The 16,668-nt window shown below is 46.3% G+C and overlaps 1 protein-coding gene across 4 annotated transcripts in view; it reads left to right on the top strand.

Annotated features, from left to right (window-relative positions):
• The window catches only part of ARRB1 (arrestin beta 1), a 1,358,416-nt gene that overhangs the window by 1,171,346 nt on the left and 170,402 nt on the right, over window positions 1–16,668 (top strand). For all 4 annotated transcript variants that reach the window (XM_069640206.1, XM_069640203.1, XM_069640204.1 and 1 more), the window contains one exon: window positions 15,758–15,842. In XM_069640206.1, coding sequence (XP_069496307.1) covers window positions 15,758–15,842 — 85 coding nt within the window. The remainder of the gene's footprint in view (window positions 1–15,757; window positions 15,843–16,668) is intronic.

Genomic DNA, 16,668 nt, shown 5'->3' with positions numbered 1-16,668 from the left:
CAGTCCATTTATATTTTCAATGGACTGGTTTAAATGGAAAGGCACTTTTACATGTAAAATATAGCCTGTTGATGCTTTGGGATTCGATGGTTTTTATTAGATGCTTTGGTTTGTCGTTACTTTTTTTTCGAAGGAATCACTATAAACCTCTATACCTCCCCTCTCATCCATCAACTAACTTCTCATTGCTAACATCTTTCAACTGTATATTTCCCTCACTTCTTTCATACGACCCACCAGATCTAATGCATGTATCATTCCTGCCCCACCTATCTTGCATTAACCGATCTCAATAGATGTGTCATGACGCGCGCTCCATGGAAGCTATGGAGCCGGTGGAAGGGCTGATTTCCTCCACCAGCGGTCTAGTCTTCCACACACTGCTGTGCTGTCATGACGCACATAAATGGGCGTCGCACACGGTACTCATTGCGTTGCAACCTTGCTTTTCCGGCCTGGTTCATACGCTTGGTCTCCTCTCAGACCCCCCTCCCACTCAGTGTATTCCTGCTTGCTTCCTCTTGTCAGCCCTCAGTGATATCCCTCTCTACTCTCTTCCCGCAATCCCTCTGAGTGCTACCTCCTCTCCTCTGTTTCTTCCGCTCCGGTGTATTTCCCTTCCCGGTGAGGCTTTCCTTGCTCCATTCCCTCCGTTGTCTCCTGTAGACCTCATCCTCACTTCCTCGGATACGGAATCATTCCAACAGCGCTCAGGATACGCACTCTACCCCGATTCCTGCAGTGTCTTCTGGGAACTGTAGTCCTCGTATCAACTCCAACGGAACGCCTTCAGCCTCGACATCAGTAGTGCTATACATCCAAGCACACCAGGGTTTTTCAGCCACGCTTTTCCCTGGTTTTGGGGGCGGACTCCCGGAGGGCCCCTTCTGCCTTGCTGTCTACCAGTAGGCAGGGTGGCTTCCGGTGGAGCTCGTCCCACTCTCAACAGGAAAGGACGAGACCTCTGGAGGGACAGAAGAGCCATTGACACAGACGGTTCCTCAGAAGAACTCAGCACAGGTGAGGAGGAGGGAACCAAGGAGGGTACTAGTCAAGCTACCAATACTCCATCGCATGACAGTTTGCAACGCCAAAGAATGTCTAGCTTAGAGCAGTATCAAGAACTGGTTAATGCCATTCAGGGGATAACTGCTGAGCTCCAAACCATGAGGGTAGAAAACACCGCCCTTAAGGCTGACAATGCCGCCCTGAGACAACTAATGATTCGGAGAGAAGAGGTTCGGGAAGATCTTCCACCCATGCCTTTACCCTGTGGGAAGTATGAGGGGAACCCCAAGAAGATTAAGGAATTCCTCGACGCCTGTAGAGTATACTTTACTTTTCGCCCAAAGATGTACGAATCCGACAAGGCAAAGGTTGGCTTCCTTGTCTCAAATCTTGGGGGTAACGCTCTAGCATGGGCTACCCCGTTGGTTACAGAAAATGATCCTATCCTGAATGACTACAATGCCTTTGTACTACGATTCAGAGAACGCTTTGAAAGGACCGAGACATTGTACGCGTCTTATGAAAACATACTAGACCTCAAACAGGGTCTTGTTGATGTACAAACCTATGCCTCAAACTTCCAGAAGATAGCTTGGGAAACAGGATGGCCTGACTCAGTCAAACAGACTCTCTTTCGGAGAGGGCTACATGAAGATTTGAAGGACGAACTCTCTCGAGTAGCAAGACCCTCCTCCTTCCAAGAACTAGTCGCTCTGGCCCTCCAGATGGAATTTCGAATTTCAGAGAGAAGAGCAGAAAGAAGGAAGACCAGACCCAATCCGCCTTCTACACCATCCTCCTACTCACCAGCCGCTCCAGACAGATCTCTTCTCCAGGCAGAAGAACCCATGCAAATCGGCGCAGCAAGGGGTCCACTTACTGCAGCAGAAAGAAAGAGACGAAAAGACCGGAGCTTGTGCATGTATTGCGGTTCTGAGAAGCACCTCCTTAGGGACTGTCCGGAGGTACCTCCCCGAAGGTCGGGAAACGAAAGACCCCGACCCTGAGCAGGGAGACGGAAGGGGCTTCTCTTGCTAATCCCTGTTTTACAAGTGCGTCCATACCATGTCCCCCCTCAAACCAGTTAATGGTCCTAAAGATAGTTCTGGAATGGACCCCAACCCAAGCATTTGAGTGTCTAGCAATGCTTGACTGTGGTGCAGCTGGGAACTTTATGGACGACCAATGGGCCAGTAGATACGCCATTCCTAGGAGAGAAAAACCTCAGCCCATATCCGTGGAAGGAGTGGATGGCACACCTTTGTCTTCCGGTCTTATCCATCAAGAAACCACGGAAGTCACGGTTAAGATGAAGACTCATCATGAAACAGTGGTCTTTGATCTGATAAAAGCTGCCCACTTTCCGGTGATTCTCGGGATACCTTGGTTGAGAAAGCACAATCCGGGGATCGACTGGGTAACTAACATTATAGAGTTCAGGTCAGACCTATGTTTGCAGTCCTGTTTGAAGGAGGAGGGGCAACAGTCACATCAGGGTGACACAGTGCCAGCGAGGAGTATTAACTCCATTCCCGTTACCTATCGGGAATATACCGACATCTTTGCAGATACTCTTCCCAGACCCCTTCCCCCACATCGAGCTGAGGACTGTAAAATTAATCTCATACCTAATGCAGTGGTCCCATTCGGGAGAATGTATCCCTTATCCCTCCCGGAGAAGGAAGCATTACGAGATTACCTAGCCAGCAATCTACAGAATGGCTTGATACAAGAATCGACTTCCTCGGCTGGAGCTTCTCTGTTCTTTATTCCAAAAAGGGGAACCAAGGAACTCAGACCTTGTATTGACTACAGAGGCCTAAATAGCCAAACCATACGAGATCGATACCCTATGCCTCTAATTAAGGAGATCATGGAAGCAGTACAAGTTGCAAAATGGTTTACCAAATTAGACCTTAGGGGAGCCTATCATCTCCTACGAATCCAACAAGGGGACGAATGGAAGACCGCCTTCCGTACTCCATTAGGTCATTTCGAGTACAAGGTAATGCCCTTTGGGTTGGTTAACGCGCCAGCTCAGTTCCAAAGATTTATGGACAAAATCTTCAGTGATCTTCTGTTCAAGTCCACGGTAGTTTACTTGGATGACATCCTGGTTTACTCTCATACTTTAGAACAACATCGTCTACACGTAAGAGAAGTGCTCAAGAGACTCCGAGGTCACCACCTATTAGTCAAGCCAGAGAAATGTCTTTTTGAGGTTGCTACTGTTTCATACCTGGGCTTTATTCTGTCAGAAGACCGCATCGAGATGGACCCTCACAAGACTACATCTATCAACAATTGGCCTGTTCCCAGCTCAGTCAAGGACATCCAGAAGTTCCTGGGGCTGACAAATTTCTATCGAAAATTCATCACGGGCTTTTCCAACACAGTCCTACCTATCACAGCTTTACTTAAGAAGGGGATGAAGTTCCTTTGGACGCCAGAAGCAGATTCCGCCTTTCATCAGCTCAAACAAGCATTCACTTCTGCACCCATCCTCAGGCAGCCTGATCAGTCGCAACCCTTTATCATAGAAGCCGACGCCTCTCAAGGGGCTATCGGAGCAGCCCTACTACAAAAGAAGGAGGATCAACTTGAACATCCCATTGCCTATTATTCCAGAACACTTACCTCCAGTGAAAGGAACTATTCAGTGATCGAAAAAGAACTGTTAGCTATTAAACAGGCATGTGAGGAGTGGCGCCATTTGTTGCAAGGAGCGAAATACCCGTTTCAAGTTCGAACAGACCACAGGAACCTAAGTGTTCTGCAACAGATGGAATGCAGGAACTCTCGTCATGCTCGTTGGGCTTACTATTTCTCCCAATTTGATTTCATACTCACGTATCTTCCAGGTAGAGACAATCACTTAGCGGATGCTCTCTCCCGCAGCCACCACGAAGGATCAGGGAATCACCCGGAACAGGAGCGGCTGCTCAACGGGAAGAGATTCATAGGAACAGTTAATAAATATCTACAGCAGGTTCTTGAAGCCCAAAGAACCACCTCTCTTCCCAGAGACCCCTCTCTGACCTACAAAGGTGAATACCTGTATAAAGACGACTTGCTTTACCTGCCCACCCAAGATCTCCAGAATCAAGCCCTTTCGTGGTGTCACGATCTGCCTATGGCTGGTCACAAGGGCCGTGCTGCTACACTGGAACTACTGAAGAGGAGTTTCTGGTGGCCCAAGATGAATCAGGATGTTGGGGAGTATGTCTCTTCCTGTCCCACATGCGCTCAAGGCAAACACAGTTCGGCTAAACCATTGGGGCTTCTACAACAGGATGAACCACCCGCTGGACCTTGGCAACATATTTCTATGGATTTCATCGTGGAATTACCCAGATCGGGAGGAAGTTCTGCTATCATGGTAGTGGTCGACTCCTTTAGTAAGCTAGCGCATTTCATTCCTCTTCAAGGCACTCCTTCTGCCACTACCACAGCAGACGTGTTCCTCAAGGAAATAGTTCGTCTCCATGGTCTGCCTTCCTCAATTGTGTCTGATAGAGGAACACAGTTTACCTCCAAGTTCTGGACTGTATTGTGTAAACAGTTACAGATTCAGAGAGCATTGTCTTCTGGCTTTCACCCGGAAACAAACGGACAGACCGAACGCCTCAACGCTACACTTGAACAGTTTCTGAGATGCTACTGCAACCAGACTCAGGATAACTGGAGTCATCTCTTATCGGTTGCAGAATTCTCATATAACAACACCAAGCATACTGCTATCGGTATGAGTCCCTTCAAATGTACATATGGGTACGAACCCAAACACATCCCATTTCCCACCGTTCAACCCACTAATGTCCCTACCATAGACCTACTACTAGACACTCTCAAACGAACCCACAAGTCAGCTCAAGAAACCCTGTTGGCCAGTCGTCAGACTTACAAGAGATGGTCTGACAAGAACAGGAGTCCTAATCCTGATTGGAAGAAAGGAAGCAAGGTCTGGTTGTCCACGAAATATCTTCCCCGGAGAGTCCACCGAGGTAAATTCACACAGAGATATATCGGACCTTTTTCCATACAACAACAGATCAATCCTGTGGCCTTTCGGCTAAACCTCCCGCACTCTCTTCGGAGAATACATCCAGTGTTCCATACCTCGCTTCTTAAGGAATACAAACCTGATCCATTCTTGAGAACCTCCAGGAGAAAGATACCCAGTGTGGATGATGACACCCAAGAGTATGAGGTTTCGCGCATCTTGGACTCTCGTTACAAACATGGAGTCCTACAATACCTCATACTGTGGAAAGGATACCCTTGGACGGAAAGAACTTGGGAACCAGCCAAAAATCTACATGCCACCAGGCTCCTACGCATATTCCACAGACACCATCCAGGCAAGCCTGGAGGACGGTCTTGGCGAAGGGGTTATACTGTCATGACGCGCGCTCCATGGAAGCTATGGAGCCGGTGGAAGGGCTGATTTCCTCCACCAGCGGTCTAGTCTTCCACGCACTGCTGTGCCGTCATGACGCACATAAATGGGCGTCGCACACGGTACTCATTGCGTTGCAACCTTGCTTTTCCGGCCTGGTTCATACGCTTGGTCTCCTCTCAGACCCCCCTCCCACTCAGTGTATTCCTGCTTGCTTCCTCTTGTCAGCCCTCAGTGATATCCCTCTCTACTCTCTTCCCGCAATCCCTCTGAGTGCTACCTCCTCTCCTCTGTTTCTTCCGCTCCGGTGTATTTCCCTTCCCGGTGAGGCTTTCCTTGCTCCATTCCCTCCGTTGTCTCCTGTAGACCTCATCCTCACTTCCTCGGATACGGAATCATTCCAACAGCGCTCAGGATACGCACTCTACCCCGATTCCTGCAGTGTCTTCTGGGAACTGTAGTCCTCGTATCAACTCCAACGGAACGCCTTCAGCCTCGACATCAGTAGTGCTATACATCCAAGCACACCAGGGTTTTTCAGCCACGCTTTTCCCTGGTTTTGGGGGCGGACTCCCGGAGGGCCCCTTCTGCCTTGCTGTCTAACAGTAGGCAGGGTGGCTTCCGGTGGAGCTCGTCCCACTCTCAACAGGAAAGGACGAGACCTCTGGAGGGACAGAAGAGCCATTGACACAGACGGTTCCTCAGAAGAACTCAGCACAGGTGAGGAGGAGGGAACCAAGGAGGGTACTAGTCAAGCTACCAATACTCCATCGCATGACAAGATGCTTGGCCCTTTTGGGTATCCAACACATGACACTAACTTTTCATATCAGCAAACAGGTGTGGGTACTTCCCACATGCACCCATCAACACACGTAGTCTTTGGATTTGCCATCCCACTTTCTGACTATCACCACTCACCCACCTTTATAACAAAGCCATAGGTAGCAAGGCGAACCTGGTTGGCAGGAGAGCACAATATGAAACCTTTTACCTAACCTTACCTTAAAGGGAAAGCAAAAGCACATTTAACAGGAAGCAGAAAAAAAGCAATCATAGGCCAGGCAAATAAGAAGAAAGAGACTGGAGAAACAAGGCAGAATGAGGTGGTAAACAAGTGGAATGGGCACACTATCTAAAATGCCAGCAGGGGTGTACACAGGACTGCCCACTGTAATTAAAGGGCACTTAATGACTATGTGCAGGACTACTCCAACAGATACTCACCATGCAAGCCCGTGGAAGAGGGGCTGCAAGACTGGTTTCTGTTGCCAGGCCTTAAGGCAAACACAAGATACTTAACAAAGAGACACTTGTATGGGTGCTTTCTGTGGAAACAGCAGTCGATAGAGAGAGAGAGAGAATATATATATATATATATATATATATCCCCCTGGGCAAGACAGCACAGCAGCAATCCGAGAGGGAGCAGGTAGATTGTGGCCCGGTACAGAGATGCCAGAAAGAGGCGGGGGCCGAAACGGGCAGCAAGAGGGTCAGGAGCTGTGCAGAGCTTTTTGATGTGTTTTCCCCATTGGGAGTGGGGAACACAGATATTCCCCTGACGTTGCCGACCACTGCAGGAAAGTCTGCTGGAGGCGAGAGGTGCTCGCCGTAGATTCCCAGGAGTGGGAGAAGAGCCAGCAAGAACCCCAGAGTAAAACCAGAGCACCTTGAGGAGTGGCTGCACACAGGTGAGTAACAGGGAAGGATCACTCAGGCTGGGGCGCTCCAGGGACATGGTGTGTATAATGGCGGATGCCGGTCAAGTCAAGGTGCATGACAGATGGGTCTGGAGACCAAACGTGATCTAATGAATACCGAACAATTTGCCAAGCATGTAATGAGTTTGAATGCTGAAGGGAGGACAATATATGAGAATATTGCACAAATGAAACAGAAAGTGAGGTGCATTTGTGAATGAGATTAATTTAAAGTGACAGAAATTGTGAACACAGTGAAACAAGTCAAAAGCACAACACTATTGAACAGTGTGAAAGCAACCTGGTAACCAGGAGAAATGCCATGAAGGAAATTGTGTGAGAGTGACATGTTGGTAAAGGCAAGAAGCTTGTGGACTTCTGACACAGAAACAGAAAGGAAACCTGTGTTGCTAAGAAAGTCCTATGAGAAAGAATGAACTGGTGCAAAGTGCGAAGGGTTATCGGTTGTGCGACATGTAATGGGTGGACCATGTGGTCCAATAACTGTGCCTAGACCGAGGAATCCTTACTTGGAGTAAACCAAGGGAAGTCAATAGGCTGAGGCTGGTCAGCCTAAGTTTGTTCAAGTGACAAAAGGAAGAGGTGAACTAAGCCAATTGATTTGACTTTGAATTTGAAGCCAGAAAAGCTGCCTACTTGGGGAAGGGAACCCAAAGAGCATTTTTATGGACCTGTGTTGAACTTGGGAAGGGAACCCCTAGACTCTTTTTTTGGAACAGTTTTAAACTTGGGAAGGGAACCCATAAGCCATTTGATGTGACTGTGGTAAACTTGGGGAAGGGAACCCAGAAGCCGTTTTATGTAACTGTGGTAAACTTGGGGAAGGGAACCCAGAAGCCATTTGGTGTAACTGTGGTAAACTTGGGAAAGGGAACCCAGAAGCCATTTGGTGTAACTGTGGTAAACTTGGGGAAGGTAACCCAGAAGCCATTTGATGTGACTGTGGTAAACTTGGGGAAGGGAACCCAGAAGCCGTTTGATGTAACTGTGGTAATCTTGGGGAAGGGAACCCAGAAGCCGTTTGATGTAACTGTGGTAAACTTGGGGAAGGGAACCCAGAAGCCATTTGGTGTAACTTTGGTAAACTTGGGGAAGGGAACCCAGAAGCCATTTGATGTGACTGTGGTAAACTTGGGGAAGGGAACCCAGAAGCTATTTGGTGGAACTGTCTTGAACTTGGGGAAGGGAACCCCGAGACCCTTTTTTTGAAACTGTGTTAAACTTGGGGAAGGGAACTCAGAAGCCATTTGGTGGAAATGTCTTGAACTTGGGGAAGGGGGGCCAAGAACAAGCCAGGAGTTGGAAGAAGCATAGAACCATAGTTTCAACACTATTTATTTTGGTTGCTGACATCCCTGCACGCTGTTTAGCCTTAGTTTTGAGGCATGTATAGGTTGTGGACACAGACAGACTTTTAAGTTGAATTTAATGACTCACCTTAGCATAGGGCAAGTTAGGCCTTACACCATCCTGACGTTTGAGTTAATAAAGAGCTTTTGTTTGAACTTTGAATCTGTGTGGTCTGTGTCTTGCTTCATGATGCCTTCACAGTATGTGAATACATGTGTTAAATAAATGCACCCCTTTCCCCTGAACTCTCAAATCCGAGCTCTGATATGAGGGTTCGGGTGGAGGGAATGCCCCCAAATCAGAGGCCCCCTCACCAGCATGTGAGCTGCGCTCACTGTTCTGGTGAGTGGGCCTCTTTGATTTAATGAATCAAAGCACAGACCCGCTCACCAGAAGGTCCCTGCTTTGATTTGTTAAATCAAAGGGCTGCTCACCCCACTGGTGAGAGGGCCTCTGAAAGCAGAGACCTTGACAGCAGCATTGTGAGCGCAGCTCAGCGTGCTGGTGAGCGCCGCTCAGCATGCTGGTGAGCGCTGCTCAGCGTGCTGGTGAGCGCCGCTCAGCATGCTGTTGCACAGGCCTTTGATTCGAGAATGTATCAAGAGGTCTGCTCAGCAGCACAGTGAGTGGGCCTCTGATTGGGAGGCTCCCTTTTCCCCTGCACCCCCAAAGTCTTTGGGGATGTTGAGGAGGGGTGCATTTTTTAATGGGTATCAATGTTAGAGCATATATGAAATCATGTTTGCTTTAATAATGGACTGCATTACTGCAACCAATCTGGTTACATTATCTACCTCTGGCATGGAGTTGTTACTGGGCATTTTTAGTTTCTTTTAGTTTCTTCAGTTTGTGAAGACCCGTCCTCTGAGCTCCTTCGGTAGCTGCATTATTTTGTTCACTTCGCCGGTGATTATAGCCCCGCCTTTTCACGGAAAGTGATGCAGGAGCTCCATTACTTAATTGAGGCTGGGGCAGAGCGCTAATTGGATTAAGGGAGGAAGCGTGCAGGACCCTGTGTTCTGCTGAATGGTACATTGTGAAAAATGGATTGTAGCCAAAGGATCAGTGACAAGCTTTTTGGGAAGGAATTCCCTGAACTTTAATCCTGATTCCTTGGCTTAAGTGTCTAAGCTGTATACGTACTCAGGCTCCTTGGAAAGACGTGGACTTTTTGCACCCCTGCTCCCCACCAACGTTGCTATTGTAGTTATTACAGGTATGTTTGCAGCCCCGCAGTTACATCGCTGCTGATGTATGTTTTAGCCTGTTATCATTTATCTTTTGGGAGAATCGTAGAGTTTAGGGAGGATAGCTCAGTGGCAATGCGCTCGCCTTGGGAGAAAGACAGCGTGGAGCCACACAGGTTCGATTCTTGGGTCCTCGCTTGGAAACCTCTTGGTATTTAGCATGTTAAATAACCAATTTTATTATTGCTTGCAAGTTGACCAATGGACTTCCTTGGCCCTTTTAAATGGCTTTTCATCCTTATAACAGCTTTTGGAAAGCAGGACAGTAGGTCGGTTCAGCGGGGAGGTGGAGTCGGACTGTGGATGCCCCCTTAGCGGCAGAACTTTCTCACCTCTCCTTCTCTTTGTAGACTTTACTACGTTAGCGACTTGTCCTGCTGATAGCTTTTTAAAAAATTATTATTAGCAGTATTTAATATATTTGTGTTTTATTTTATATAGTTCTTCTTACATCTAGCCGTATCTGGTGATTTGTGTACTGTTGTCATTTATTATTATTTTTATTATTTTTATTATTAGCTTTATTATTAGCTTTGTGGGCAGGTTTTTATTGTGTACTGTGTTTTGGGCATAGCTATATTTTCATTGCTGGACGCTTGTAGTGGTTTTGGTTTTGGACGGCGTTTGCACGATTATATGTCAACGGGGAAAGCCAACACTAACATTTGAGCCTGAGGTGGGTCCTAAGAGGGTTTACCAGCTTGTTGAGCCTATAAAAGAGGTTAACGTCCTCATATCAGAAATTAAGGGATTGTTGCGTGAAATTGATGGAGGGGCTATAAAGGGGACTAAATCAAACTGTTTGGTCTTTTATGGTGACATAGGTATACTAAGCCCGATTTAGGAAGCAGGAGTGGTTGGTGCCCCATCTGGTGACACTGGTATCGAGAAACTAGGTCTTGGTTGGGCAAGGAAATAAGATGCTGCCAGGAATCCCCTAGATAAGTTTATTGTGGCGAATAGTAGGGGGCAGAATGGCTACAAAATCCCACTATCTAAGCAGAGCTGTAGGTTCTTCCATTTGCAACATCATAGAAGTATACTCCCAAACAAACACTGACTGTCCCACAATATATTTGTTATATTTCGATACCCATCCTGGGGAGGAGAATATGTTTGATAGTATGTCACTTAATCCAGGATAGTACAATTATGGCGACAAACAAATGTCACCCAGTACTAGAACTGTGCCTTTGCGCAGTTCAAAAATCCCAACCTCCATTACTGCGACTAGGGAGATCGGGGGTTGCAGGGTTGTCCCCAGCTTCCATTAGATGGAAGTGGGGGACAATTAAAAACAGAAAAGTGAAAAGAAATAAAACGGACACTGTAGTGGCAGTTTTGACCCACTTTAGTGGGCGAGAACTGACGCCACAGGTATACAGGAGAGATGGCGGCACACTTCTAATGTGTGCTGTTGCCACGATAAGTGGGAAGGCGGGAAGACGTGTAGGGGGATGCCCGCCACAGTGATCTATGTGATCACTGCACCGCGCCATAAAGGGAGTGGGCAAAATGAAAGTCGACATTACGGGTTGCGCATTGATCACATAGATCCACTTAAACCACCCAGTTTAGCACATTTGTAAGATTCCGCTTTTCAACAACCACCCAGTCCTACTATCGAAATTGCTCCGGATGTCTCTCTTTCCAACAGGTTTTCCCTGTTAACAGAGGGCATAGGGGAAACATTGGAAAGGGAGATCCAACTACTAACCACACCGGAGTCCCCAACACTGAAGATGGTATCAATGAAACCACCATGATTTGCGAGAAAAGGTTCACCAGTACAGAGGCTCCAAATAATCGATCGCAGAAAACCCAAAGTACCCAGAGGGATTTTCCATTTATAATATCAGTCAAGCCAAAAACCTGTGAAGCCAAGTGCAACTTGGATACTATCAGTAATGTTATCATGGCGGAGATGGGGAAACTGAGTGGAATTGTTCCTGCCTTGCTAGCAAAGTTTAAGTAGCTAAAGTTTGGGTTTGTGTAAGGATGCCCAAATCACTTCCTATAAATCCAGCCCTGGGATCGAGATGTTACGTACTAACAGGGGGTGTTCTTTCAAAACCATACGGTATTAGCATGATTCTTGAGGAGTACACCAGTTATTGGCAAACAAAGTAAGAACCAGGACAATCTAGATCGGGCTACGGGTATTTCAGATACCATTACTAGACATGTGGCCACCCATTCACCAAGGCACTCCCCAGTCATTATGGGGCTCCCCCCGATCCTAGAGGGCAAGCCAGACCACTGTAGAGGAGCAGATGTACACATCCACAGGAGATCCTACCCCCCACCCACCCCTGTATTGGAGACATGAGACCGTGCCCTGTCTAACACCAGCTATTGTACCAATACCGCACAGAGAATTTGGAAGACGGTATCCATTAAGACAACCATGTTGAATGAACCCTCGGTTTGATGACAGTCTGCAGGAGGAAATCCCTGAAGGAATATGAGAAAGATCTAAGAAAATGGACTGATGACATCATAAGAAAGTGTAAACAAAGTCCTGAAATACTGAATGAAGACAATGGGCCTCATTACGAGGTTGGAGCCACCATGGAGCTAATAGCTCCATGGCTGCCTCCAAAACCCTTCCGACTCCGCCCTGGTGAATGGAGCAATTACGGGTCCATTCCGAGGTCGGAGGGACCGGTAATTCCACATTCTCCAGGGTCATTCCCCATTCCCATTTGAGCCCCCATAGGGCTCAATGGGAAGGGGGAAGGCGCTAATAACGGTACCGGAAATTGCGGTACCGTTATTAGCTCTAAAGTCCCTTTACGGGTCCCGTCCTTAACGCTTGCAAAAACCAGGCATTAAGGAAGGACCCGCAAAGGAAATTCGTAGTAGAGAGGTAAGGATTACCGGCACCGGTGTCCTTACCGGTGCCGGTAATCCCTTACCTCCCACCTCGTAATGAGGCCCAATGTATGAATTTGAGAGGAGAAATGACGAACTAAAGAATCAAGTGAACCTTAGAAGTGTAAAAGAAGAAGATTACACATTAGAAGGTGCTGCAGAAATCAGAAGTATAATGCATGTACATATGCTGAAATGCAAGTGAGATCAAGTCATCGTATAGGCTAGCTACAAGTAGTGAATAGAATGCAGGCGGAGCCACCTTTGTACAGAAATTGGATTTTTGGTGTCATAAAATAATGAAGCCAAAGAATCATGAAGAGAAAATGAAAGGCTGTGTCGCAGTAGAATAGCAGGTTGTCCGAGCTGCGTTGAAGCTGTCCAGCATGAATTCAAGAACTGAGACGTCGAGGTTGTGATTCAATCTTGTCCAAAAAATCGTTTCATTAAGGGACTGCACAAGTCATTGGGTTAGATCCCTCCTCAGTCTAGAAATCGTATGGAATCCCATGCGTCGGCCTCGCTGCTTTTTTGGACAAGACTGAATCACGACCAAGAGTTGACTAAATTACAAACTGAGAAATGGGGATGAAGTAATATATGCCCTTTATGTTTTGAAAAAGGCTGACTTGAAAGCCGAAACACTTGTCAACAAGTTCTAGGGCAATTAAAGGACTATATACAATTCACAAATATAATTTCTTTTGATAACACAACCAAACTTGTGGCGCATTCTTCTTTGTGTCGAAAAAGTATCTAGTTTGAACCACCGTGGTGGGGATGCTTTGGCTCCTCCGACTACACCACACAGCATTTGCGACGCATAGATAACGGAATGAAATGTCGCGGAGCATAATAAATTGCATCACAACGTGAAACTAGTATCCCAGATATAAGTATAAACAGAACTCTAGATAAGTACATTTACGTAAAATGGTTGCAACTGCTAGTGACCAATTCTTGCATAGTCGAGAGACCATTGAAATAGCCGAAGTGGCATATAGAACACTTATGCTGATTTTGAAATCGTTTGGTGGCCAAGACCAGGACGTTATTAACCATTAACTTCATTCTTTACCACTTAACTATGGAAGTGTGGATCGGAGTAGGGTCTTGGACAAGCTCGGATTGAGTCCTCTTTGTCCAACTCAAATTTACATTGTTTTCTTGTTTTCCCCACTGTATAAGGTTCCCAGAAAGAAATGTTTAATACCAATTTAATGCAAACTTTATGTCAATCAACATATGTCTTTTATTGCTTGTTCTAACTGCCTGATTGGGCTGATGTGCTTTTTTTTATATATATTACGAAAACATTTGAAATTCGGTATTGATGGACATTAATCTTTTACCATTATTGTTATCCATATTTCATTTTATCTGCATGGTTCCTTTAATTTGTTCCTATTTGCATACTTGTGTGACAAAATGACATTTCTGGAATAAAGTTACGATTGATTGATTATTATATTATGCTCTGTGTTGTCATGGGAACCCTTCGATCTCAGAGCTCCGTGCACTCATGGAATCTAGACATGTCATTTTAGAATATATATGTATATATATATTCCACAGTTGAATATGGCAATAACACTGATCCATTGAGCCTGGATCAGGTGGTAAAGACCATGGTCCTAACTTAGCAATGAGCCCCCGTGTCATTACCACCTCATCGGCAAGCCAAATCGGGTCTTATTTCCATTAGAACCCCTGGTTTCCAAACCGGAAACGTGACGTGCTGATAGCAATGCATTTTCCTTGAATGAATGGGACGCCTCAAGTCATCCTGCTTATTCAAAGATTATACTGACTTAAGATGGTCACCATGGAGATGGAAGGGGGAGCCCCTCTTCCATTTCTATGGCGGCCAGCAGGTGAGGACGGAGGCTGGAGCCGCCAAAAGAATAAGGTCAGTCGGGTTAGGGGTGGGGAAAGGAGGAAACAGCGAACAGAGGGTAGGGGAAGGTGTAGGGAAGACAGCGCGGGGTGAGGGATGCAGCCATCTGGCTACTCTGAATGCGGGCTGATATTGTGAGATTCAATCCACGATTAAAGCAACCTGACTAGTTGCTTCTCAGGCCCTGAGTGCTAATATGGTGATAACACAGTGTTTTTGTGTTTTGTACTGTCTGGTAATGACCCACGGTCCATTGGTATTGGCTTGAAGGAAGCAAGGACATTACTGACGGGTGGAGAGCAAATACTAGGATGGGAAAGCCCACTGATAAAGGCATTATTACCAATAGTTCCTCAAGTGGGTGTCAAGAGGGAAAGGAAAAAAGGAGCCAATGCACACACACCAACCAATCAATGGTGCTGTCTTATGATATGCCATCAATGTGGCGTGATGGCCAGGGGCATGGCGCTGCCATATGAGTGGAGTGTGTGCTGTCACTGGCATGCATGGGGCAAAGCAGCAGGAGAAAGAGATGCTAACGAAGGTTGAGGCCAAATGCCAGCACAGCGGGCCTTTGTAGAAATGTGGGGAGGCGAGGAGGAAACCCGGTAAGGAAGAGGGGAGAGCAGAGAGTTGTGCACCGATTGGTTGGTGTGCCTACCTAGGGTGCTAATTAGTTAAGGCTGACAGAGGTTGGGAGAGAGCAGAAAGGAAGAGCTGCCAGGCATTGAGGTGCATGGTTTATTAATTAATTCACCAGTAACCTGTGACTGAGTTGGTGTCCGGTCAAAGTTTCGAATCAAAAGGGTCGAATGTCCTTTTCATCGAAACCAAAAGGATCGAAAATAAAAGTGTCGAATTTTATTTATATATTTTTTTGTTTGATACGTGGAAAAAAAAAATTTTAAATGAGAAAACGGGGGGGTTGGTGGGAATCCCCCCATAAAAATTAATAATAATAACAAAAAAACAACCTTTTTTTTCGGTCCTTTTGGTGTCGAAAAAAAGGCATTCAAGCCTTTTGTTTTCGAACCTTTAACCTAGAACCGACTGAGGTTAGTTTATTTGGGCCAACTTCACAATGAACTGCTATTGAAAATAAGAAACATAGGACATGTTAAGGTTTATTTGCCTTTCCCTGCCTGCCCAGTGAGCTGTAACGCAAGAACATTAATATTCAGTGTGGGACCAATGGATCCCTTTAAATCATCTTGGATTAATCCCTGCTAAGCTCTTTTTATGTCTTTGTCTCCTGAAGATCTATTACCACGGAGAGCCCATCAATGTCAATGTACATGTCACAAATAACACAAACAAGACAGTGAAGAAAATAAAAATTTCAGGTAAGGACGCTTCATGACTTATGAACATGGTAGGTCTTGGACCTGTCATGTTGATTCGAGGCCCTTTTTGTGAATGAAATTGGTGTTGATAATAATCAAATATGTCTGATCTACCCATGTGTACTTTGAATATGCTTTGGCCGTGCCACAGTAGTCGTTTTTGGTGAATGACTCCATTAAAAGGTTCTTGACATTGCTTATGCCAGAGGTGACGTGTCATACTCTCTTCTCTGAAGCTTTATCCAGCTGTACTCTCACAGGTTATAACTTTCCTCTCTAAGTCCTGCCATTATCAGATCACCCCTTTTCCTGGCCACACCTTTCCTGGACTTTGCACTGTTCCAATCCAGTGCCTCTTCAGACTTTGAAGTGTCTATTAACACACCCCTTCAAGAATGAAGCCCATCCCCGGGCAAGTCCCTTAGGTTGGGTGTCAAAGCCTCCCTCAATGCCATCAATGTTATGCAGTGCCAGACCTCTCCCCAAATGCTGACATGTCGTGGTATGTCAAACCTCTCCCATGGGTTATCATTTGTAATCTGTCCTGTTATGTTATGTTATGTTACTTTGGATTTATATAGCCCCTTATGTACCATTGGTATGATCTCAAGGCGCTGGCAGGTTGAACACCCTCGGGAACGGTAGTTCAAGTCAGTAGAGAGAGAGAGAGAGTCATAAGGTGCGTGTGAGCACCGGATATGTGTGCAGCAGGTGTGGCCCTCATATGATAGCTGCTTCTTAGCGGTAGGTGTGGTGGTTTGGAGATCAGGAGTATGTGTTCGTTCTGGCAGGGTGATGCCACGACTGATTCTGGCTGCGTTAGGCC

The sequence above is a fragment of the Ambystoma mexicanum genome, chromosome 7q (genome assembly GCF_040938575.1).
Source record: "Ambystoma mexicanum isolate Mex_15411 chromosome 7q, UKY_AmexF1_1, whole genome shotgun sequence".
Classification (NCBI taxonomy): Eukaryota; Metazoa; Chordata; class Amphibia; order Caudata; family Ambystomatidae; genus Ambystoma; species Ambystoma mexicanum.
The sequence above is the reverse complement of the archived record's forward strand: the minus strand, read 5'-3'. Positions and strand labels throughout refer to the sequence as shown.